Source organism: Dermacentor variabilis, chromosome 8 (assembly GCF_050947875.1).
Source record: "Dermacentor variabilis isolate Ectoservices chromosome 8, ASM5094787v1, whole genome shotgun sequence".
In the NCBI taxonomy this organism is placed as follows: Eukaryota; Metazoa; Arthropoda; class Arachnida; order Ixodida; family Ixodidae; genus Dermacentor; species Dermacentor variabilis.
Window position 1 is genome coordinate 69,862,139 of NC_134575.1, and position 26,385 is coordinate 69,888,523.

Consider the following 26,385-nt stretch of genomic DNA (forward strand, 5'->3'; position numbering starts at 1 on the left):
ATAGGACTGCTTCGCTTACCAGGCGCCTTCTGTGCTTCTGTTATGCCAGACCGTGGGGCTAGCGCAGAGCTTTCGCACGATGCCTGTCGTTGCGCTCTCTGTGTAGCCCTCGCCGATGTGGTCGGCTGCAAGAGCGATACGTAAGGTCGCATGTCTTCTTGCTTCTTCTGGGGCTGTTGCATCTGCGTTGTTTGCATTTGCTGTCCCTGCGATAATAATGCAGGGCATTCGCGATGGTTATCGGTCGAGCTTGCGGTGTTGGGTGAGCTGGAACCGAGTGCCGGCGGCTGCTGGTTGCGCAGTTTGATGCGTTGTAGGTAGGCTTGTTCTGTTTTGTTATGGTCTTTTTGCCTTTTCATTTGGCAGCTGGGATCGTTGGTTCTATGGTCTCCATCGCAGTGCAGGCAGAGGAGAAAGCATTGGTCTTCTTCGCCTTGCTTCAGTTGTCTCGTGCAGTCAGGACATCAGGTAACCGTTGATTTGTTGGGGAGATTGTCAGCACGATGATTCAATATCAGGCATAAGGAATAGAACAACGCTTCGGGGTGGTGGGGCAAACATCGGAACATCGCTCGATGATAGAAGACTTTGCTTGGGACAATGCTTCTTTCAAATGTAATAATAACAGTCTCTGAACGGCCCATCATCCAGGCGGCTAGTATGGTGGGTCCAAAAGTGTCCAAGTTCTGCAGCAGGTGCTCCGAAGAAGTGCCGGCGTCCACTCCGTGGATAACCTCGCTGCAGCAGTTGGTCGGTGCGATTATGTATGCTGGGACAATGTGCGTAGTTGGCCTAAGAGCGAGTTGAGACATGGCAGCCATTTTCTCCGCTGCTATTGAACTTGGGGTCTTGATCACGATTACATTGCTTCGTGAATTGATATGCAGTGAGAGATCCAGGGCCTCATATAGGATGAGGAAGGCTTGTTACCTCGCACGCTGTAAGATGTGCAATTTCTGTTGAGGGAGGTGCACATCCCTCTGAGGCCCAATTATGACTGTGTGGACCGCAGTTATGACGTAGGCGCCTACGGCACGTGACAGCTCGTGCCACGCAACCGCACACGTTGGCGCGAGACTGCTGTCGACGGTAGGGGGGGGGAAATTAAGGTTCGAGGATTGCGTCTCAGCTCCAGCATTAGGCGTAGCGGCGTGGGCGCGCAAAAAAATTCGTGAATCCAGAAAATCTTCTCGCTTGTGAAGTGTAGGGCATCAAGCTGTTTCTTGAGCCAAGCTCTACCCAAGGATAATGTCGTCGATAGGCTGGTAGCGGGAAAACCAACCAAACGCATGACATGTCGGAGCTTGATGCGAAACAACTTGACTGGTCGACGCCACCTAGCTTCTCCTCTTCACAGAAACTGTTGCATGTTTTCTTCGTGAACTCACGGCCCACTACAGCGAAAGGCGCTCGATCTCCAGGTCGGCGACCGTGTTGCAAGTGTCAGGTTCTGGTGTCTGGTCGCATGGACGAAGCTAGGAGCACTTTGGTCCGGCTCCGTAGTGTCCTGGCCAGCCAGTTGAGCAGCAATGCCATCAGCTACAGCAATGCGAGTGAGAGTCTAGAGCATGCACTGCAAATGCCTGAAGGCATTCTAATTCGCGCTGGCGTGTCCGTCGCCTGACGAATGCGAGATCTGCCAATTGACGTAGTCGTCATTTAGGGCCGCTCACTGCAGCAGCTTTCTCAGTCGGTGCCATCGCAAGCGAAGGAACGAGCGGCGTGTAAGCACTTCTGACGCATGTTGAAGCTGCACTCTATTGCAGACGAGGGGTCACAGGTTAATGGAACGCGAAATGCAAACCATATGCGGAAATTGCGTAGTCCCCTCAGCATAAGACCTACACCAGCTGCACCAGGCCTACACCGCGTTGGAGCCTCCTCTACGCTGAGACTACTGAAGTGCTCAACGTGGGTCCTAGTTAGTGTCGAGATGCAGTACTTCGCTGCACCGATGAATGCTGTCGGCGCAATCCCTGTCAAGAGAGATAGGGAGGTAGGAAAGCGTAGGAGAGGCTCCGGCCAGCACGGATGTGTTGGAGAAAGTGTGGCGAAAGTCACGTGCTGTGTTTGGCAAAGGAGCACTGGATCTGGTACCCCAAACGTCAACGTTGCCATAGCAATGGCGCTTCGGACACCCTCACTGCTGCTGTCGTCCTATGAAAAGTGAGATAAGATTTTGTACCCGTGCCTTTCTGTTCTGTTCGCGAGACAAACTGACTGTGTAGCGGGGTGTGTAGACCTGAAAGCTGTCATTAAGTTCTGCGAGTGTGAATGTCAGCTAGCAACCGAGACACTAAAGTGATTATGGCGTGAGTGGTCATCGCCTTCGTCAACGTGCAACAAAAAAAGTGCTGGAGCGAATCGCTCTCACTAAACTGTTACAGAACTATTGTAGGCTTTGTTCTAACGCGCTTCGGTAGCACATACTTCCGGTTGCTCGTAGCAATGCAACTTCAAAGCTCGCGCCTATCTGCTCTGGCGAGTTGATTGGAGGCGGAAAGGAAGACGGCACACCAACATGGCTACATTTCTGGCTTCAAAAACCTAACGTCAGAGCTTCTTCTATTTTTTTCGCTTATCTATGCAAGATAGAGCATATATTACGTGATCCAGCCAACGGCACATTCATTACAAGAAATTGATGGTAGAAGATAAAATTCACTTACCCCCCATCGTTGCGAATATATTACCCAGTATCATGGTGTCGTTGTCGTAATGAATTACTTTGTAGCTTGGCAATGCGCCGGTCAGATTCACCAAAGTGCCTGCACATACATATTGCGATATTTCTTTCATATCGGATAAAAATACAGTACATTTTTGTTTTCTTTCAAGGAGAAATATTTAATGATGTATGTGGTTCTTCAATAAAAGAAAAGAATGCATAGGACGCATCTCGCCGCACGGATATGTTGTAGTCATGATTTCCATTTTTGTTCTCTCCTGGTGCTCTGAAGAGGACAACCTACTAATTTACGTCATTCTACATACTTTCCTGCTTCATCATCATCATCAGCAACAGCAGCAGCAGCCTGGATACGCCCACTGCAGGGCATAGGCCTCTCCATGTTTCTCCAACTACCCCGATCATGTACTAATTATGGCCATGTTATCCTTGCAACCATCTTAATCACATCCGCCTACTTAACTTTTTGCCGCACCGTGCTACGCTTCCCTTCCCTTGGAATTCCGTCCGTAACCCTTAATGGCCATCGGTTATCTTCCTTCCTCATTACACGTCCTGCCCATGCCCCCCCCCCATTTCTTTTTCTTGATTTCAACTAAGATATCATTACCTCGCGTTTGTTTCCTCACCTAATCTACTCTTTTCTTATCCCTCAACGCTACACCTATCATTCTTCTTTCCATAGTTGGTTTTGTAGTTCTGTTAATTGCCATTCATCATCCAATAAATAGCAACGTCGCCTTGCCACAAGCTTAAGGTTTCATTTATATTTTAAATAAAGTTCGACTGCACATATACTGCTTCTATTCTTAACAACAATGCTTGTAATATGTTCCATCAAGTATAACGACCCTTCTTTGTTCCCCTGGGATAAAGCATTCATTTCGCTTCGCAATATCTTCTGAACCACGTTATGCATATTGCAACTTCCAGTGCCCCAACTCGAGCTACAGCGCATGTATTGAGTTGCGGATGCTGTCGTATAAAATGGCACGAGTGTGCCCAAATAAAAGTAAATAATAGGTTAGGTCTTATTAGGAAGTAGAATAAACATTTAAACCATTGAATATAGGTAGTTGTACTTGCAGGCTCGAAATGTCATGTTCCTTTATTTTGTTAATGATTATTAATTTGGTATTAAGCTATGTTGTGGACGCTTTCGCAATACATTTTTTTCATTACTCGAGTACATGGTCGGCGCTAGTATTCCACCTACTCAATGAAACAAAACAGGTCCAAGACGGTTGAACGGTATCCCACGTGGTTCTCATATTCGCTTTGTTCGATGGTTGTTATGTTTAATGATGTGTGTCAGTTACTTCTTCCATAGTTACCTATTTGAATGAGCGTCATTGCCCAATGCATATTAGCTGATAGCCATCGGGACCCTTCCATGAGGTTGCTTATGTGAGGAAATATACTCATACGTTGAAATAATATTCATCCCAGTTACACTGCGCTCATACGCAACATGCAAAGTATTAGTGAAAAAAAATCATATAAATGCATGGCCTTTTTCAAAAGCCTTTTGCTGAAATCCAAAGTAAACATTTATACCATCGTAAGCACACTGCGCCATCAAGATATGATGATCACACGTGGGTGCATCAAAGGCTGCGAAACAATCTGGCATGGACAATTGACTCAAGATCAGATTGTATAGTGTTTATTTGAAACTCTTTGGCCTTTAAAAATTTTAAACTGTGGAGCCAACAGCGAAACCACGTTTGTGAGTGGCCAAGCAGAATAACGTGCATTGGTTCTCATTTATACAGTTCCCTGTTTATATGGGCCAGACAGGCATCCCATATCGACTGATTGGTATAATGGCACATTATTACGTATAATTCTGCTTCAAAATAATGTGTTAATGTGTAAAATATTTCACCGTTTTGAGAGTGTACGAAGCACACTACACAAAAGAAGTACCAGACAAAAGCAGTTCTTGGTGGGCAAGGACGCTTACGGCGTACGTAAAAGTAATCTTTGTATTGAGTGCACATCAAATGGTTTTCACTGGGCATTGTGGTCTTTGTACACAATAACTGCATTTTCCTGTGTCAACGATACAGGAAAAGTTGGAGTTTTGGCCCATGGGCGAAACCTCGATTCCGATAGCAAATTAGTAAACAGGTATACATTGCAAGGATGGTAGTGCAGCGTAGAATGTTGTCGCTGCTTTTTCCGCACAGAACAGATGAGATTAGAACACAGAAGATTCGTAGGCAATATTCTGATTTGGTTTATTTATTATTTTTCCGCCCGAATCGTACATTTAAGCAATCTACAGTACCTAAATATGAAACATGAAGAGCATTCGCTGCGACCTATCTTTCCCTGTCTCTGGTACGAACTCTGTCCTGCCCCCTCGGGAAACGTCCCAACACCCCACCAGAGAGCAAACAAAAAGGCCAATCACAACTCTTCTTTAGCGAGAACGTATCAGCTCACACAGATTTAAACATGCACACCCTATCGCCGGCGGGTTCCGCCAAGTTTCAGCTGTTTAATAGCCGTCTGCTTAAAGCAGTAACGCTAAACCGAATTGAAAAAGCATGCTGAAAGCTACGGAGACAGCTGTTTTGCTTTAGAAGAACTATACCAGTGAATAATGGGTGTCTTAAAGGTTAAAGTGCGCAAAACAGTCGGGAACCATTCATGTAACATTTGGGGATATCGGAAGACGGCGCTTTTGTCACCAGTACAAACGGCGGGCGACAACGCGGTCGCCCGGCCTGACCCTTAGGCACAGCTGGTGGTGCGCCGCCTTAAATTCCCCTAACTGGCCTCCCTACTCGTGGTACAAAAGATATTTCCACAGGAAAAGCGATAAGAAAGAAACGAACACTGCGATACAACACAGGTATCGAAGAAGCATAAAGACAGACGAGTACACCAGAGTAGCTTTCTCGGCTCTACAGACTTGTATATATTCGCCAACAAAATAAATAGAGAGCATCTTGTCACGCGCGCACAAGCAAACACGAACACATCTCGCTCGATGACCGCGCACACTCTCTGTCAACACTGGAGTCAGGAAGCGCCACAGCGGCGAGCGAATTTACCTTCGCGCTGCCACTCGCTTCAACGCTTAACTCAGCTGCGAGAACCCAGCACACACGTAATGCTTTCGCGCGCTTCCGCAGTGTTCGTAAGTTAAAAGAGAAGTAGATAATAGAGTCAGCGAGGCAGTTTCGCATTAGTGTAAGAACGCGCTGTATATTTTAATTACGAAAACGTCACGAGGCCACCGTAGTGGGTCTTGCAGTGAAAGTGGAAGTTTCATTTTCGATTATAACTTCCTGGATCATCAGGCGTAACGTGTTTAACCTTGAAACACGCAACGGCGCCACAGTATACTAAAAATACGACTGGTTCTTCAATTACACTGGCGCACACTTGTCTGCTATATTGATTAGAGCTTTTCCATTGTTAATGGTGAAAGAGGTTTGCTTTCCTCGAATTCTACGGGTCTTTACGTAGAGCTTCTACGCGCTTATCCCGCAGAGCAATTGGCCCTCTTCACGTTCCTTAGAAATGGAATACACCGCACTGATCGTCGAGGTATCAAGGCCGAACATGTTTAGTACACTGCGAAGCAAGTTCTGCGTTTTTTTTCGGTGAGTTGTATCCTACCTGTTACATTTCGTACAATGTCTGAAGCCGACGATATCACCCTAGAAGTGCATCAACAACCGTCCATCTTTGAGAACACCGTATAAAATGACGAGGGCTTTGAAGGGCGTTCGTGAGGCAATAAACTACTGGCAGCAGCGGAAACGTGAGGATTTTGCAATGATGCGACAGCTCGATCAACCGGCCGTCTTTCTCACTCTTCGAGCATCTGATATTCTCGAACCTCACCTTCTCGCACTGGCGGAATCTCTTCGATATACCAATTGCGTTTCATGAGCTTGATCCTATGGACATGCACGCGTTGTGTCGTGCAGATATGGTTAATAGTTATCAGGTCATAAGCGCAACTTACTTGAATAAGTTGGGTAACGCGGTGTTGTCTAAACTACAATATTGCGAGATGTCGACGTTCATGAAATGTTGTGTGCACGGTAGTTGATTTCTTCAAGCGGATGCAAATACAGCACTGGGGTAGTACAAATGCGTACGTTCTGCTGTTGCTGCAGGATGCTTTGAATGAAAATCTCCATGTCGACATGTCTGAGACAGTATCCATGGCCTCAAAACTCATGACTATAGGTAGGCCTGTGCTCAAGGGAAAACGCACGCAACATCAACGCATCCGCACATGCTACAAGAGGAACATCACTTCACCCACTGCCACAGTGAGACAAGAGAAAAGCATGCACGTGGTAATAATGCCCCAGATTTTACCAACTATGATGACATACAGCAGTTCTGGCACCAACAGGATATACAATGAGAAGAAGACTACCATGCTGTAGTGCAGGCGGGTATGAGTTCACCGACTCTTCTGCTGAAGTGGACCCAGCCGTAAAAATGGGTGAATGCCTTCAATGCGTGGGTGGGAGAGAGCGTTGATTCGAATAGTTATCTGAAAATAACTTTGGAATCCTACTCGAGGGCGTAATATTCTCATGGTGGGGAAAGAAAACAAGGTCGTCGATGGTGAACATGACGAGGTGGCAGCAGCCTCACGGGATTCTCGGCTGCTGTTTGTATATGCCTTGTAAATGCATCGTGTAAATAATTTTATACCTGTGGCATTCGGGTGGATGGGCGAGGTACGCGTCTTCGCCACGGAGCTCCGCAGCGGACGTCTCACCGAGCCTGGGACCATGTTTGCAGTGGAAGGCACCGCATCTGCAGCCGCTATGCCGACTACGCATATCCAGTACACTGCTCTACCTGAGCCGCAAGACCACGGCAAATTCACCGGCCTCGATGGTGTTGACGTAGAAGAAAAGTTGAAGATTCATGAGCGCGTCAGCAAGGTGAGCTGGTGGTATTCAACCGTAATACTGGCGAATAGTGTGCTCTACACCGACGGAACAGCGCGAACGTGGTTTTACACACACGAGGAAGATCTAAGCAGCTGCTCTTGTGCAAATAAAGGCTGTCCGACGTTTTTGACGATCCGACCGGTCAACATCTAGCCGCCAAGCAACAACTCGCCACGTTTGCCCAAACTGCTACCAAGTCGTATGTCTCCTACATTCAGGACGTTCTAGCCCTCTGTCAAAAAATCGAAACATCAATGCCAGTGGCTGACAAGGACACATTATCAAAGACATAGTGGACGACGCATCCTATTTTGTGGTCTTCAGAAACTTATCGACGGTTCACGCCATCATGAAGGAATGGCGCCATTTTCAGCTGGCCTAAGAATCGCCGTATATACATTCAGTTTAGATGGCTTCCAAATACTGGAGTGACCTCTTCCTGTACCGACCCCACTGACCAATCTAGCTCGACAACACCAAGCGAAAACGTGTCCCAAGTTGTACTCGGCGAACTCGAAGCAGCGTTTCGTACCTCGCCTCAGCAGATGTCTTGGAACAACACTGCTGAGACGATATCGCTGATCCAGTCCTTGGTTCGCCAGGAAATCGCTAAATTGGTCTTCCCAGCCCCGGCTCTTTGAGTAACCGTGACAACCGGCCTGCTTCTATGCCTTGGTCCTATCGCAGTCCACCTCACGGTGTCCGTTATCCCTACACTGCAAGGAATCCCTCGGAGTCGCATACACCTAACGACAGGCTGATCTGTTTCTGCTGCGGCCGAATCGGTCCCGTTTCCCATAACTGCCACAGAAATTAGCCGTCTCCTCCTCGAAACACCTTCATTAATTCAATTTCGCCCCGAACTTTCTCACCCCGTCGCTTCTACGACGCTTCCGACGTCACAACCTCGACTCGACGCTATGCTCGCTCGCCCTCGCCTCAACGTCGCTAGCCACGTTCGCCCCAGCTTAACCGCTCGGCGTCGCCGACCTACCTAGGACCATCACAGCGGGTAAACTAGGTGTTGCGGCACCTCGAGGTGGTGCTGCAATGTCGGATTCTCCGCAAAATCTTCTTTCACGTTGTTTACGAGACATAACCTTCTTGACGTCCAAGTTGATGACACACCCATCACAGCACTCATAGATACCGGAGCACACATATCGATTATGACCAGCCGCCTACGCCGCCATTTAAATAAAATTTTTACGCCTGCCGTTTCTCGGTTCACACTAATCGCCGATGGTAGCACGGTGACCATGGTCGGAATGTGTACTGCATCTGTGAGCATTTCTGGCCGCCATACTCTGGTCCTTTTCACTGTCCTTCTCCAGTGCCCCATGACCCCATCCAAGGCCTAGACTTCATCTCCGCCCAATCAGCACTCATCGTTTTTTTCGCAAGTACTGTGTTTCTTGAACTGCCTCTACTGGACGCTCCTCCAACATCAAACGATAATCTGCCTCAGGCCAGATGATTTTATTCGCGCTCCACCACAGATACATTGAAATGTCGCCTTCTACGCCAGTTTCCAATGATGATTACATCTCCGCTCCCATAACTGCCATCGTTCTGCTATACTGCGTTACTGTCCCGTATACAATACTCAGGGTCACAGACAATGGCACGTACATCCCTGTGTTGAATTTCGGGCTCTCTAGGGACATTCTGCCTAAAGATGTCACCTTGGCTACATTCACTGCTTTAGAAGTTTCTTGCATTGAGACTTTTGTCGTCGATGCTTCCTATGAGCCTTTCCGGTCTGCCAAATATACTGACAAGGATGTTAGGAAAATGATCGCCCAGAATCTCACTCCTGCGGAGACTGAACAGCTCTGTAGTCAATCGCTTTCCTACAAGGATATATTCGACCTGAACAACTGATCCTTGGGCCAGACGTCACTTATCAAGCATCGTATACATACAGGTGATAACCCACCCATCCATCGGTGACCCTATTGAGTTTCAGCTTCGTAGCGTCATGTCATCAAAAGGAAGTAGACAAGATGCGACCCAAAGACATCAATGAGCCACCCTCAATTCCCTGTCTTCTGCCACCTCAACCGCATAACGCAGGACATCTACCCAATACTTCGTATCGATGACGCCCTCGACTGCCTATACGAGGCACCGTATTTTTCGTACATCGACCTACGGTCCGTACATTGCTCAAATCGCAGTCGATGATCTAGATCGTCAAAAGACCACCTTTATAACGCCTGATGGTCTTTACTACTTCAAAGTTATGCCTTTTGGGCTATGCAACGCTCCGGCTACTTTTGAGCGTATGATCGACTCATTGCTCTATGGATTCAAGTGGTCGACTTGTTTCTGTTACCTACAGGATGTTATTGCGTGCTCGCCCTCATTCCGCATACCCATTGAGCGGCTTTCAGCTGCACTTGCTGTTTTTCGCAAGGCAGTTTTACAGCTCGACTCCAAGAAATGTAACTTCAGCGATCATGAGATTAGTGTTCTTGGACATGTCATCAATGCGAGTGACATGCGACCGCAGCCAGAGAAAATTCGCGCCTTGAAAGTGTTCCCAGTTTCACGGTCTGAAAAAGATGTCCGATGTTTTATGGACCTTTGCTCTTACTTCCACCACTTTGTTAAGTGGAACTACTCTATCACCTAGAGCGAATGTTTGGCCGTGCTGTGGGCAGTGGCGAAACTCCGCACCTATTTATAAGGCAAGCCCTTTTCCAATGTAACGGACCGCCACGCTCTCTGTTGGCTTTCGTCCTGAAACGATAGCACAGGGAGGCTGGGAGGATTTGCTTTGCGACTACAAGAGTATTCCTATTCCGTGGTGTATAGGTCTGGTCGCCGCCACAAGAACGCCGACTGCTCGTCCCGTTGCCCTGTATGCACGCCCGTCAACGCCTACGTGGACGCTGCGAGAGGTGTTCTTTCAAATTCTCAGCTTTTGCACATGCCCAACAAGCAACGCCATGACGCTACTGTAAGGACCCTCATTGACCGAATGGAATCTGCTTCTACTGATCCATCGTTACAGTGGTTCGTTCTCAACGACGGAATACTGCACCCACGCCGGTTTAATGCTGACGGTTGTCCGCTTCACCTTGTAGTACCTCAACGCCTCCGCTTCATGATGCCCCAACTGCCGGACACCTTGTATTTGCTCGCACTTACGACCGCGCCGCGTGCGCCACCGCTTCTGCTCTCCCGGCCTCGCACGCTCTGTACGGCGCTATGTAGCTGCACGCAAGCCCTGTCATCGCAAAAACCCAGCAACGCTTCCTACCGGGTACTTATAGCCGATCGACATTCCACCTGAGACATTCTTTCGCGTTGGTTTGGATCTCCTTGACCCTGTCCCCGAGTCCAGCTCCGGCAACAAGTGGATCGCTGTCGTTACTGATTACGCGACGCGCTATGCCATCACTGGGGCACTTCCCACGATCTGCGCAACCGGCGTCACAGATTTCCTACTCCGGGATATCCTTTTTGTACATGGCGCCCCGCGACAGCTCTTTAGCAACCGCGACCGCACTTTCCTCTTCCAGGTCACCGCCGAGATCGTACGCTCATGCTCTAATGAGCACAAACTGGCTACCTCTTATCATCCCCAGACGAACGGCCTTACTGAGCGATTTAATCGGACCATTACTGACATGCTAAGGAAATATGATTCACCCGGCTACAAGGACTGGGATGCGGCGCTCCCTTATGTCATGTTCGCCTACAATTCATCACGCCAAGATACGGCTACGTATTCCCCCTTTTACTTACTCTTCGGTCGTGACCCCGTATTACCATTGGACACCGCACTCCCCCTGATACAGGATTCGAGGACCGAGTACACCCGCGATGGCGTCGCCCATGGAGACCGTGCGCGTCACCTTGCCTGTACTCGTCTGTTGGCATCGCGGGCATCTCAACGGCACGCTTAGCCCTCCCCCACCCCCCACAATCACCGCCATCATGACACATCTATGTCACAAGGCTCTGTGGTGCTACTATGGTCCCCTTGCCGCCAAGTGGGGCTCTCCGAGAAACCCCTTCCGTGCTACGAAGGCCTTACCGTGTTCTACGCCAAGTGAATAATGTCACTTGCGAGATAATCGGCGAGACGTCGGTCGTGCCACGCGGTTCCACATCACCTGACGTCGTAAACGTGTCTTGGCGTAAGCCTTACTATGCCCTTACCGACGGTGCCGTCTGAAGCGCCGGGACGGTGCTTCTTCTACCGGGGGTCGTGTTACTGTGGGAAAAAAGAACAAGGTCGTCCACGGTGAAGACGACATGGTGGCAACAGCCTCTCTGGATTCTCGGCTGTTGTTTATATACGCCCTGTAAATACGCCATGTAAATAGTTTTATAGCCTTGAAAATATGTAGTCGATTGCGTAAATTAAGCCAATAAAGGCGACTCGAACATGTGTACGCAAGTTGCTGACATGCTGAAAGAAATGCCACACTTCAGTCAGGTACGCTGCAGGTGTTCGTAGGCTAGGAGTGACAATGTTTATGGTGGTCGAGATGTCGTCGCAAGAAGTGGTATGATTTTATCTGAGGTAGGACATGTGTCAGTGCAGTAGGGCTTTGGTGTAGGTACCCACGTGTCTGCCAAGGGGACGTCCTGCGTGCGAAAGACACATTCATAAATAGAACATGAACAGCTGGCCGAAATTCCCATGTCGTCTGGAAAAGGGACATCATCAAACAATATGGAGACCAGCGGAATTAAACACTCATGCCTTGCTAATTTCGCTTCGCCTTAAAACGTGTGCGCACATCGTATGGCAGTAATCAGCTGTCATACGGTGCCGCTCGCATGCTACAGACTATTCCCTGAATTATGAGCGCGGACACGTAATGCTTTTCCTACTAGTTCGCTGTAAAAACGCACTTTTTGACGGCAATGTATTCAAACAAGGATACCAATAACAACAGAAGAAAGAGTATGATGGCATTATTATCATGGATAGATTGAGACATGAGTGTTCAGGTGTCATGCAAAATACACATCCACAACCTCCAATCATGCTCGTACATGGCAAGGAACGCCAAAACCGCAACTCGGCAATATTGTAACACCTGAGGCCGGGTGCGCACTTATAATTGCTGATGCGACAAACCCGTGGCCGATGATTTCCTGTAAACTAACCCACACCTCAGAGAAGTAAAGCAGGGGCACTCGCCATACTATCTCCTTTACATCACGAACGCTAAAGAAGGCTTCGCATTTAACCACGGCGCCGTAAACTCACAACTAACACTCAGTGAGAAATTCCATGTACTCGAACAACATCCTCTTGAGGGAATCATGAATTGTGGCTTTCTGCTACTTGATCAGCCCCACCGATCTGTCATCTCCTCAGCTGACATACATTCGTTGGCTACGAACAGGCTTAGTGTCGTAATGCGAGGGCCCCTAGTCGGCTTCTCTGAGACCTTGGATCGTTCACTGCAAATAAACGGCTACAGGTACCGGTATCGTATCAACAATTAGAGGTGCGCACTGGGCCTCAAATTTTGCCATAAACTAATGAAAAAATGAGTGTGAAACATTCTAACTCAGTGGAGCACCGACGTAGACTTTGCCAGCGTGTCTGTAGAGCGTAAGTCCGAGGGTATTGGGGTGGCCTAAGTTTATGTGTCGCTAGGTGCATAGCATAGGAAGATTGCAGACTTCTTGATACAGACCTTCGTTCCTGAACACGATGGGCCTCAAATTGTTGCGGGCGATTTTAACCGAAATACGAAAGATTCCACAATGTCTGGTTCAAGAACTCGGCATGTTATTTGTGTCCAATGCGGCATTCGTGCACCGGGTCAAGTCTGGACTTTGTCCTTCGCGACCTACTTTTCGGGTAAAACGGTGCAGCTTGGTGTGTTTCAATCTATGGGTGCAAACTGAAGCAAGTTTCCATATCGGGGCGAGCTCAACCAAGGCAAAAGCTGGCGCTGCCATCGGCATGACTTTTCCATAAGGGATCATGTGGACACAGCGACGCTGTGTTAATCACAACATGCGCTGCGGTTGTGATCAAGTGGGGATGTTTTCCCACTTTGGGGTGTGGACTTGACAACAATTCAAAGTAGTATAATAAGTAGTAGACTAGGCTACACATCGATTTGGGGGTAACCTTGTATTGCGTCACGGGGGCATAAATTCGGTCTCGTCATGACGGGAGAAGTTACTCACAATGTTGCCCACTCTAACCTGAGGCACAGCCTCCATTGTAAAGCTTTGTGGCTCCGCCTCGTGCTTCTCCTATATCCTTCACTAGGAGTGAGCGTCTTCGCCGGTAGATGTTGTGATGAAGAGAATAAACATTTTGAGACTTCATTACAATAGCCAAAATACTCCACTAAGATTATAACCGTATACAATACCACTTAAAACTAAACTATGAAGTTTTTCGTGCCAAAACCACGATCTGGTTATGAGACAAGCTGTTGTGAGCGTCTGCGGAAGTTTGGACCACCTGGGGTTCTTTAAGGTGCACCTAACTCTAAGTTCAAGGGTGTTTTCGCATTTCGCTACAAACTAAAAGCGGCTGCCGCGGCCGAGATTCATTCCCGCGACCCCGTGCTCAGCACTTAACTCCATAGCCACTAAGAAACCACGCCTGGTCAAAATGTACTCTCTACCTGTTTCATATTCTACATAGGCTTACTTTCCAACGCCTGCCAAATTGCAGCAACATTTACTGCACAGTTTCATAGAAAATGACGCGTAACGGATAGAAAACTCAAATTGTAGACAAAAGATATTCTGTGAAGTATTATATTATCTACTAAAATGAAAGTACATTATTCATCACGACGTAAATTAAAATAGTAAAAGGAAGTTGTCTTATTGTTGGGACATAATGCGCATGAAACTTCAGGTTTAGATGTCGAAAATAACAATATAACATTCAACACAATATTAAAGAATAACAATAAAGGATACATGACATTTTCCTCTTCTAGTTGTGTCACATCAAGCCTGAACGTTGCCTACCTTATAAATACTTGCTGGCAAAAGCCATTTGCTTTAGTGTAATTAAGCATTTTGGTAGAACAATACACTCATATGCGATGCGAAGTCGTCGCATTGTACGAACAGAGTTCACCATTGAAAATATGCCTTAAAATCTTACCACTTTGCTCAGTGATATTAATGCTCAATATTATCGGACTTTCTGGAATGCCTATGAATGTGACGAAGGTCCTGAAATTAAAGATAAAAGAAATATTTTCTACGTCAAAGTGAAACCTAAATTTCAAATACTTGACAATATTAAAGATACTACAACATTACATCTCAAGAAAGGAATCATGCGCCAACCGTCCTGTTTCCAGCAATATTGCACTCATGAACATGAGGCTACATCACTCTGCTCATAATGATACAGTCTTGGTTTTAGTATGCAAACGTACTTTCATTTATATAGCATAATCCACAATTGATGTAAGCCTACAATAGTAGCAGTGGTCAGACGGAGCTGGCGCATAACTATTATATTTCTTTTGTGAGAATTTTTTTAAAGAGCTCATGCACCGTATTCAGCTGTAGTCATACATTGCTACTGTGTGAGATATGTTCATTTATACATTGAACAAATGTCACAAAGGTCATGAAAGAAACCTAACATATGAGCATATTATTCCTGAATTGCAATAGGTATATGCTACAGCGGCCCAAAAAGACGGAACTTGCGACGCTTGTAAACTAAGTAGCTGCCACACAAGCGCTCCTCCTGAGTAGATTTGGTTCACAAATTTTTTCGCACTGCACAAGGGAAGCGTATCTACTAAATTTATCAATGGACAATTTGAGACACGACACCAATCGCGTACTCGAGCGAAATTTTAGTTAATATCCTGATCAAAAGCAAATATTGCCGAGAAAGCACAAACAGCTCTTGTAGAGTGCTCATAGGCAGTGAATGCGGATGTATGCCATACCTTCATGTCAGGCAAGAATTTTGCGACATGTCCATTTCTCTTATCGTATTTTATCTCATAGAACCTCACCCTAAGAAAAGCGTCATGTTTTGGAAAAAAGTCATTTCAGTTCAGCCAATTATTACATACACAACATCAGTAAAACATCGCACTCTATGTCAAACAGGAAATGGATAGTTTGAAGATGCTTCCCTATTTAGGCCCGGTGCTGTACGCATTTCCCAAGTCTATTGTAAAAATGCGGAATTCTTTTGAAAAAAAAAACGCCTAATTCACGCTTAACTTGAATTTTCAATTGAGGGCAGGTTGTACCTACAGCACAATAAGACACTCTATTGTGGCGTGTGTTAAAGAGCCTGCTTCAACTCTAGGGCCGTCGCTTGGTTGTGTGATCCCGGCGAAAGTTGGCGAGGCTCCCACCTCCCTCTCAACCGCCTCCTGTAACTCCACCTCTGACTTACGCTGCCGCTCTCAACTGACCTCATCCGCGACCGATGCCTACTACCTCCCCACCAGCCGCCAGTTCCTACCAGTTGTCATGTCCGGTAGGCCCTTTCACGTATGGTTGCCGCTTTCCACCCCTTATGTAGACCTCTGGCGTACGCCGGATAACCACCCCATTCAGTCGCCGCAGTGTATTTTATTTTTGTCATGATGCGCCGAAACTTAGCTTCCTTCCCAGCAACCTGCACACAGTTCTATTCCTGATACCTCTTACTCGAATTCATGTCGCCCCCTCCCCTTCTGCTCATGTCAGTCTCCTTCTCATCGCCACCGCCGCCGTTCACACATACAATGCCGTTCCATCTGTCGTCAGGAAGAAAACTGATAGCCGAAGTTGCCGAGGCAAGACTGCGTTGTCACCGATATATTGAAGGCCTCATCTTTCTTCTCCTAACGAAATTGCAATTTTTCGTCGAAGACGCGGCGACAACCGCTCTTGTCGAAACAGGAGCGGCCGTTTCTGTCATAAGACGTGCCGCAAACTAAGAAAAGTGAAGCTTCCTGTTCTCCATTCTTCACTATGCACGGCATGCTTGTAATAAGTCACACCTTCGGCGGCAAGTACCACTCATGTTATAATTAGAGATATACTATATTTTTTAGATTGAACGCTCTATTCCGTGATTCACATCACGTTATTCTGGACACGTGACTTTCTTTCCGAAACACCATGCTGCTGTCGGCTGTGCTGGTGCGCTATTCACTTTCTCTCCATTCAGTGACATTGACGTCTATCTCCTGAACCATTCCCTAAACTGGTCGTCACCGCTGATGTCATTGCCTTGTTTCTATGCCGCCTTTGTGCCTGTCTTATGTGACTATGTCTCCGCCATGACTGTCACTGCCATTTTTAAACCATCTAAATAATATATCGCTGCCAAAATTGAAACTGCTCTATTCCAACCCTCTGAAGGTTTTGCGCGTCGACAGAACTTTCTACTCCCGTTGGCCCTCGTCGCTCTGGCCGGTAGTTCCGCTACAATTTATGCGTGCAATTCATTTCCCTGTCCTTCACCTCTAATACTCATGGATTGCATGGGGCAACTAGCCTATTTTTACGCCATTCTTCCACGTGACCTTCCATCCGATGAAACACCACTGCCTATCGGTGCCGTCAACTCTGCTGGCGTACCAGCCTCATGTTCCTCAGATGTTTTCTTGCATAACGTCGATGACGCGCTTACGCCAGCTCAACACGGTGAAGTCATTGAACTTCAACGTTTCCTTGCTTCTTTCGACATCGTCTAGCCTTTCCTGTGAAGCGAGACAGCGGACACTGGTGACACCGGTCACAGTGATCCACTGTGCAAGCGTCGATACTGTGTTTCCGCAACCGAACGCCGTGTCATTGACGAATGCGTGGAAGACATGCTCAAACGATGTGTGATCCAGCCCGCCCAGAGTCATTGGTAGTCTCCGGTCGTACTTGTATGGAAAAAGTATGACTCAATCAGATTTTGCATCGATTACCTCCGACTAAACAACGTGACCCATAAGAAAGTTTATCATTTACCGGGGATCCACGACGCCCTAGATTGCCTGCCAGGAGCTGAGTTCTCTTCCCTGGATGCGCGCTCCGGGTACTGGCAAGTGCTGATGGCTGAAGCGGACCATGCAATTAAGTCACACATGACTTTGACACTTGGGATGATATTGTGGTCTTTTCTACAGGTTTCGAATCGGCTCTCGGCCGCCTTGAGCAAGTTTTTGTGTCTCGCGAAAGCTGGGTTGCAATCAAATTCTTTAAAAAAATGTCATCTTCATGCTCGTAAACTTACGATCCTAGGCCCCGTCGTCTCGAAAGAGGAAATTATTCTACATCCTGCCAAACTCCACGCCGTTGTACACTACCCGATGCCCACTACTCTACAGAAGCAACAGAAATTTATCGGTTTAGCAAGCAGCCGGCAACGGACAGACACGGAAGGAACGTAAACCCGCCGCGCGAGCGTGGCTGCCCAAGCACCGCGCGGCAGACCAGTTGTGTACTGCTCGACTACCAAGAACCAAAAAGAACCTGCAATGACCTAGTAACCCGTATTGGTGCCTGTACAACGTGATAAACGTTCCACACGGACGCAAAATACAGCCTGTGCTAAGTACCTTCTTTCTAAGAGGAGTGAATCATACCCTTGAACACCCTGAATATTTCATCTTACATCTTAAGGAATCGAACACCACGCAGTCTGAAATGCCATCGCAGGTGTACTCAAGGTCTAAAATAGAATAGAATCACTCCTTTGAAGACGAAAAGAGTCACTTAGTCGTACTCTTGGGGAAACAATGTGTAAGTAATGCCATTTTGAAAATGCTTGCGCCGCACGTGAAATATTTGCGTACTCAGTGAAAATTCTAAGGCTACGGGATAAGCTGAATTGGCTCCCATGATACAATGTGATGTCTTCGGCGAAGGCTGTCACCTTCTCATTTGCACTACCAGGCAGTAGGAGATCGCGCGCGTGAGGGTCTCTCAGCATTGAGCGCAGAAATAGCTAAAGGCTGAGCACAAGGAGCACTGGAGATAGAGGACATACTTCAGTAACAACACGAGTAACGGAAAATTGTGCAATTTCGTGTCCATCAAGAAACCATTTACTTGGAATACTTAAATAGGCATTACTAATAGCCTCAAGAAAATGAGAAGAAAATCCAAACGAGGTCACTATACTAAATATGTAGCTATATATGTTCAAGGGGATTCAATACGTTTCGTGATGTGGAGAAACTGAAAGACCACGACAGCGTGTACGTCATTAAACCGCGCTTTAAAGGCTATGTATCTCTCTGCAAGGGACAGAGCATGCCTTATGATGTGCTATTAGGAGGGCATCAGACTTCCTAAGCATCGAGTGGCAACAGCTGTGAAGGTTGTGTTGTGAACAATGAGAAGCATGATTGGCCTCCATTCCTCTGGAGAAACTGGTGTAGGATCGTGCTGAATGAGACCATCGCGAAAGCTAACCGAACATTCTAAGCTCTCAAAGTAGCAGCCTATTACAGACATGAAGATTGCAACAATATCTTCCCAGAAGGCTAGATGAAACTTAATGGGCAACGTGCCCGGCCGATGGGGCTGAGCCATACTTCCGGGAAGATCATGCCGCTTTCACCTAATCAGCTGACGGGCGTGCCCAAGATGGGGAGCCACTTCAGGTGGAGCCTGAGACAGCCCAATAAACGTTGTTTGGTATTGTCACGTTGCCACGAAAGGGATAAAGACGACGATCACCAACAAGACGAAAGACACGACGTAGTGGGGCTAACCCTTACGTTCAGCCATAGTGGTTTTGCCGGCGATATCTTCTACAGAGTAAACACGGTCCTATTTACCCTATATATCTGCCCGTATAATTTTTCGTGGAGGTGCGGAGTATTGCACAAGCCGAAACTAGGCAGCGGGCTTGTCCTCGACAGTCCTACCATGCTGACAGACGGCCAGGCAGCTGGGTTCAGCACGTCGTCAGCACCAGGTGCACCCAGACTGTCAGCATCCGCGACAGTACCACCGTCAGTCGTCTTGACCCATCCGCGTGACCCCGGCACCTTCTCTGGTAACGGCACCAACGAAGTCGACATCGAAGAATGGCTTGCCGTATATGAACGCGTCTTGGCGCACAACTGATGGGACCCCACAGTGATACTCGCAACTCTTCTCCTCTACCTCCAGGGACCAGCACGCACCTGATATGACACACGCGAAGAAGAATTGACCAGCTGGGACACATGCGAGCAAAAACTTGGCGACCTCTTCGGCAATCTCGCTGGTCGTAAGTGCGCCGCTGCGAAACACCTATCCTGTCGGTCTCATACAGCTACCAAGTCGTACGTTGCGTGAATCTCTGATGTCCTAGCACTTTATTCGCCGCGTTGATGCCAGTATGCCCGAAGCTGACAAACTGAGGCACATTCTGAAAGGCATTGCCGATGATGCGTTTAACTTGCAGGTTTTTAAAAACTCCGCGACTGTAGACGAAATTATCTGTGAGTGCAGACGTTTCGAAGACACAAAGAACCGGCTTTCCAACATCATCGCTACTTCGTCGTGCGAAGACGCTCTTTCGGCTCTTCAATCGTGCACTACAGATAGCGCTGTCCGAACTGTGCAGCGTGACATCGAGGCTGGGTCGCCAGCTTGTTTCGCGCGTCCTTCCGAGGATACGCAATCGACCATCTCGCCCTCTCTCTTTTATACGCTCATCCCCGCAAAACTGACGGATGCAGCTCCCAGAGGTGACGCTGTGCTGGATTCTCGACCTGCAAATCCTCTCCTCACCTTGCCGACAGATCAGAACCTAATTGCCGTGGATGTCACTGCCCTGATCAACACCAGCGCACACATCTCGGTCATGACCGCTGATCCCGGGAAGCGGCCCATGAAAGTGCTCACTCCTGGCGAGTCCCGCATCGTATAAGCCGCTGATGTGGGAGCTTCTGCTGTGCTGGGAATGTGTGCCGCTCGTGTCAGTGTCGCCGGTCGCTACACATCTGCATTATTCCCTGTACTTGAGCATTGGCCTCACGATCTTATCCTTGGCCTTGAATTTTTACCTGCCCACTCACTTATATTTGACTGCTCGGCTGGTGTAGCCAAACTCGATTTCCCTGATATTGCCCACCTTACCGGCACTGTAGCGATCCAGCTCTGTTGCGAAGACTTCGTCTATCTCAAGCACTGACCTGAATCACTGCTGTACCCAACACCTGTGTACCGGATGGTGGCTGCGTCGTCACTCCCTGTGTCAGTGCCTTACTTTTGCAGGGCGCGTCGTTTCCTCACGTCTTAGTTACCGTATCGGCTAATAAAACTTACCTTCAGCCCCTGAATTTCAGATTCTGCCCTCAGGTACTACCAAAATGAATCACTCTTGCCGCACTGTCGCTGTCGCAGGAGTACGACCTTTCTTTCTTCCTCCAACGAGCACGTCCCCTCCAACTCTTCTGCCGCCTGCAATTCTCATTCCGCCACGTCACCTCCAGCGCACGCCAACATTATCAAGATGATAACCATGGACCTTACCCCGACCCAAATCGACGCTCTTAGTCATCTGCTCACATCTTATTCTGACATAATTTACCGTGACGGTCGGCCTTTGGGACATACCTTCCTTGTCCAGCATCTCATAGGTACATCTCATAGAGTCAGGCAATACAATAGCAATACACCGCCTATTCAAAGACGGCCCTATCGTGTGTCAGACACCGAGTGCCGAGTAATACATCATAAGGTTGATAAGATGCTTACCAAGGGCATTATTGAAGGATCGTCGTGCCCATGGGCTTCTCCTGTTGTCTTGGTGAAAAAGGACAACACCTGGTGATTATGCTCAGATTACCGCCATCTAAACAAGATAGCAAAGAAGGATGTCTATTTAGTGCCACGCGTAGACGACGCATTCGATTGCCTACACTTTGTGACGTATTTTTCGTCGATAGACCTGCGCTCCGGGTACTGGCATATTGCCATCGATGACATGCACCGTGAGAAGACCGCATTTGTTGTGCCAGATGGGGATTATCAGTTTGGAGTCATGTCATTTGCCTTGTACAACGCTCCAGCCACTTTCGAGCGCGTGATGGACAAGCTATTGCAAAACTTTAAGTGGTCTATATGCCTTTGTTACCTCGACGACGTCATCGTGTTTTCTCCGACCTTGGCGAGACACCTTGAACGTCTTTCGTCTATTCTTTGCGTCTTCCGTTCTGCTGGGCTACAATTAAATTCTTCCAAGTGCCACTTTGGTTGCCGCAAAATTACTATCCTCGCCCATCTCTCGGATTCGTGTGGCGTCCGCTCCGATCCCGCAAAAGTTTGTGCTGTTCTCGATTTTCCTGCGCTGACATCCGCCAAAGACGTCCGCAGCTTTGTAGGCTTATGATCCTACTTCCGTTGAATTGTCAGAAATTTTGCGTACATTTCTCGGCCTCTGACTGAACTTCTGAAGAAAGGCGCCCCCTTTTCATGGAGTGCTGGCCAAACTGCTGCCTTCAAACGCTTTACCACTGCTCCGCCCATTCTTCCGCACTTCGACCCATCTGCCCCAACTGAGGTCCGTAGATATGCTAGTGGCTATGGAATTGGAGCGGCTTTAGCTCAGTGTCAACGCGAGCGTGACAAAGTTATTGCGTTCCCAAGTCGCCTGTTTACCACACGGTGAACGCAATTACTCCCTTACGGAGCGCGAGTGCCTCGCACTGGTATGGGCAGTGCGCACTGGTAGGGCAGCAGTCTGGAAAGGCACCGGTCCTGTCGTTTGTGTTCTTCTTGAGACCTGGTTTTCTGTGCCTTGCCTTTACTAATTCAAGCATGAACCAACTAGCCCAAGCAAGAGCTTTACTTGAGCAACTTCCGGTCGTACTTGCACGGTCGACCTTTCACTGTTACCATGGACCATCACGCTCTCTGTTGGCTCTCGACACTTAAGATCCAACGGGTCGTCCAGGTCGCTGGGCGCTACGTCTTCAAGAATTCACCCACACACTGGTGTACAGATAAAGTAGGCTACACCAGGATGCCGCTGTCTCGGCACCCCGTCAACACTCATGACTCCAGTGATGCAACTGCTGAAATATTCATGCTCTCCGCTTTCCACCCCATGGGCTAGGAGCAAGCACGTGGTGCCTCCTTGCGTTACCTCATCACTGCCTCCGTTATGACCCGTCAAACCATTTCCTTAACTTGTTCCTCGTTTTGGACGGCATCTCATGCCGCCCAAATATGCGCACCGAAGGGCATAAACTGCTGATAGTCGTTCCTTCTCATCTCCGAGCAACTGTACTCGCGCAACACCATGATGTCCGCACCGCTGGCGACCTGGGTGTTTCCAGGACCTACGACCATGTCTTGCGAAACTTTTTTACCTGGGCTCTACCGTACTCTGCGACATTATTTCGCTGCTTGCGAACCATGCCAACGCCGGAAGAAGCCTACTTTGCTTCCGGCTGGAACCGTCCAACCAATTAATATACCCACTGAACCGCGTTTATCGTGCCGGCCTCGACCTGTTGGGCCCATTCCCTACATCCAGAGCTGGAAATAGGTACATTGCCGTTGCAACGGATTATGCAACCCGCTATGCCGTCACACGAGCCATCCAGACCAGTTCTGCTACCGACGGCGCATACTTCCTGCTCCAAGACGTCATCTTACACCACGGAGCTTCTCGCCAGCTTCTCACATACAGGGGCTGCTACTTTTTACCCCGAATTATTGAAGATCAACTTCGCTCATCTGCCACGAAACACAAGTTCACGACAGCATACCACCCTCATACGAACAGCCTCAATGAAGGCCATAACCGAAGACTTAGAGATGTGATCTCGATGTATGTCTCCTGAGATCATCGTGACTGGGATCTCGCCCTTCCATTTGTGACGTTCGTGTACAACTCGTCACGTCGTGACACCGCTCTCTAATCCCGCTTCTATCTCCTCTTTGTTCGTGACCCGACATTGCCTCTCGACACGCTGCTGCCAACTGCTCTTGAGTATCAGTTGGAGTACGCTCGCGCCGCTATAGCTACAGCTGCCCCGGCAGGTTGGATTGCCCTATGTCGCCTTTCTGAGTCGCAGTCAAGACAGAAGTCTCTTTATGACAACCGCCATCTGTGTCCAGTTCTCTACTGGCGACCTCATCCTCCTTCGGGCTCCTTCACGGTGTGTGGGCCGATCGGAAAAAGTGTTCTCCCGGCAATCCGCCCCTCACCGCCTTTTTCGACAGCTCAGTGATATTATTTATGAAGTAGCTCCAGCCGATGGTTCCCCGTCAACCACGTCAACTGACATTGTCCACGTGAGTCGTCTCAAGCCATATCATGCAGCCGCCATCTAGAATGCGCCATGTCGGCGCTTTCGCCGCCGGTGGTTATGTCACGGTGCCACGAGAGGGACAAAGACGACGACCACTAACAAGACGGAAGCGACGACGTAGTGCGGCTAACCCTTACGTTCGGCCATACTGGTTGTGCCGGCCATATCTTTTGCAGAGTAAACACGGTCCCATTTAACCTTATACCTCTGCCCGTTTCAATATCTTAGAGTACCAACATTTTGTCGCATAGTCTTATAAGCCATGTTTCAAAATGCGTTATATAGAGCGAGTATTTGCGCGTGGGAAGTGAAATAACAGGAAGTACACGTCTGGCCGCAGAACCGAATGTATTCGGCAGTTTGAAGGGCAGGTTTCTTGCGAAACACAAAATTTCACATTGTACAGGTGGATTACGACTGCAACGCCAAGCACAAAACCAGCTGGTAAAAACGACACTGCGATTAGGCACTGCAAACCTGTCAAAAGCTGCCACAACCGCATCAGCCGAGTCTGTGGACTGACGCGAAGGGCATTGTGGAGTTTCGTGTTTGAATCCGTGAGTTCTTTTGGCATACGCCGTCAGAGGGCACGTCCTAAAACCGAACAATGTCAGCGCCACTGCAACTTCAGCGCCTCCCACAACTATGGGTCAGATCCAGAAAGACAGGCGCGCAAGACTCTTGGCAAACCAGAGCGCGAGCGCACGTCATCTAGAATGCCTATAGCGAGGCGCCAAGGTTTTGCTAATGAGGAAGGAGAGAAGCAAACTTAAAGCATGGCTGGTCTATGATTGGAAAAAATAAGCAGGCGATCCACGTAATGTTATCACGTCAGATAGTGGCACACACTGAGCAAAATTGCTTGGTAGATAGGCACGATGTATCCTGCTTGATGACGCCTGGCGTCGTCAAGTCCACACCAAAGAAAATCCATGAAAGAGCCGAGGTGCATCCTGCACTGAAGAGTGCTGAACTAGATGACACCACTTCCGTGGGTTCCAGTCAGGTCAACCCCATATCTTCCCTTGTCCTTGGCGCGTGTACAAAACATAATTAACCCTCTCAGATGAATAAGCCAATGAGCCAATAATTTCCCGATGTATGGTATTTGTTTCTTTATTCGTGCCTACCAAACAATAATTAAACACCTGTCGAAAAGATATTTGTGATAGCTTATATGCTATTTTTTGGAACGTATGTGTCCCTATGTAACTTAACTGAGGTGAACATTTACTTGAGTTTCTTAGGTTATTCCATAGCAAAACTCCACGAAGCAATAACTTGCATTAGGGAAGCACAAGTGTACATTCCAAATGTTGCAGCAGGTAAATACGCGGTTTCCGAGAATTGGGGAATATTTGTCTGGCGCACATTCTTATGCGCCTGTATATCTTCCCAAGACTTGTGCTCCTGGTTCAGGTCAAATAGTTTCGATAAGTACCTGCGCGACTACATGGCAGGACGACAGCGATGGAAGATCGGGCATAGTGGGCTCTTCATCTTGCAGTTCGACGTGCATGATGTAGACAATGTTCGCTCCAATATGCAGGAATTCAAACAATACTCAGTGTCCGTATTTTATTTCTGACTTTCTGTCCACTTAAGCTACCTTTGAGCAGACAGGACGTGATAGTTCACAGGAAGGTTGACTACTAGAAAAGACTTGATTTTCTTGCCGATGTTATCAAAATGTTTCGAACGACAGAAAGCTGAGCTAGTTGGTGAGGATTTATCATGCAAAATAGAATTCTATTTCAATTTGAAAAAGAATAGAATTCTATTTTGCATAATGAATCCTTACCAACTAGCTCAGCTTTCTGTCGTTCTAAGCTTCATTTCTAGTATTCTGAGCCCTTTTCTATGTTCCCCTATTTATCTGCACAATCCTGCTTCGTTAGCTTCCCTAACTGCGATACACGTGGTGTTACCATTCCTGAGCATGCGCAGATGAGTTTTGTCACTTCTTTCTTTTTTCGCCTCAGTGCTCCCTTCAGTTGATAGTCGGCGTTCGTGTTGTCCACTTCTATTTTTCATAATTATCAAAATGTTGCCGTTTTGCTCTGCATGCAGCATTCTTTCCTTTACTAGCATTTTACAAAGGTCTCCAACTTCAAAGCCGAAAATACTTTCTGTTATGAAGCTCCGCCAGTTATTTTCACTGGGGCATAGATTTTATTTCCCTGCGTCACACGCGGCAATGAGCGGTTATTCAAAGTTTTGTACATGCTATTTAATTGGATCATCATTTGACTACGCACATAGTTTTGTGAGCAGTGGTTGCGAGATTTTTGACTGACACACGTCTTTTGTATTTAGGTGGCTTTGAACCTTCTGTGTTCTCTGGGTGTTCTGCGTCTATTCCTACACCGACGTTGTCAAAATAGTAATTGTGAAGCTTCAAACCATTGTCGTTGTCATCCAACAAAACATTATGGAATCTTTTCTTCTAATAAGAGGTATTTGCGTTGTTTTCTTGCCGTAATGTTAAAAATAAAAACCTTTATCCAAAATATACCCGGCA

The 26,385-nt window shown here is 47.7% G+C and overlaps 1 protein-coding gene across 1 annotated transcript in view; it reads right to left on the bottom strand.

The window, feature by feature from the left end:
- The window catches only part of LOC142591089 (japanin-like), a 95,192-nt gene that overhangs the window by 26,657 nt on the left and 42,150 nt on the right, over positions 1 to 26,385 (bottom strand). The window contains exons 5-6 of the mRNA XM_075703469.1: positions 14,747 to 14,817; positions 2,670 to 2,768 (exon numbers count right to left, since the gene is read on the bottom strand). Of these exons, the coding sequence (XP_075559584.1) occupies positions 2,670 to 2,768; positions 14,747 to 14,817 (170 nt within the window). The remainder of the gene's footprint in view (positions 1 to 2,669; positions 2,769 to 14,746; positions 14,818 to 26,385) is intronic.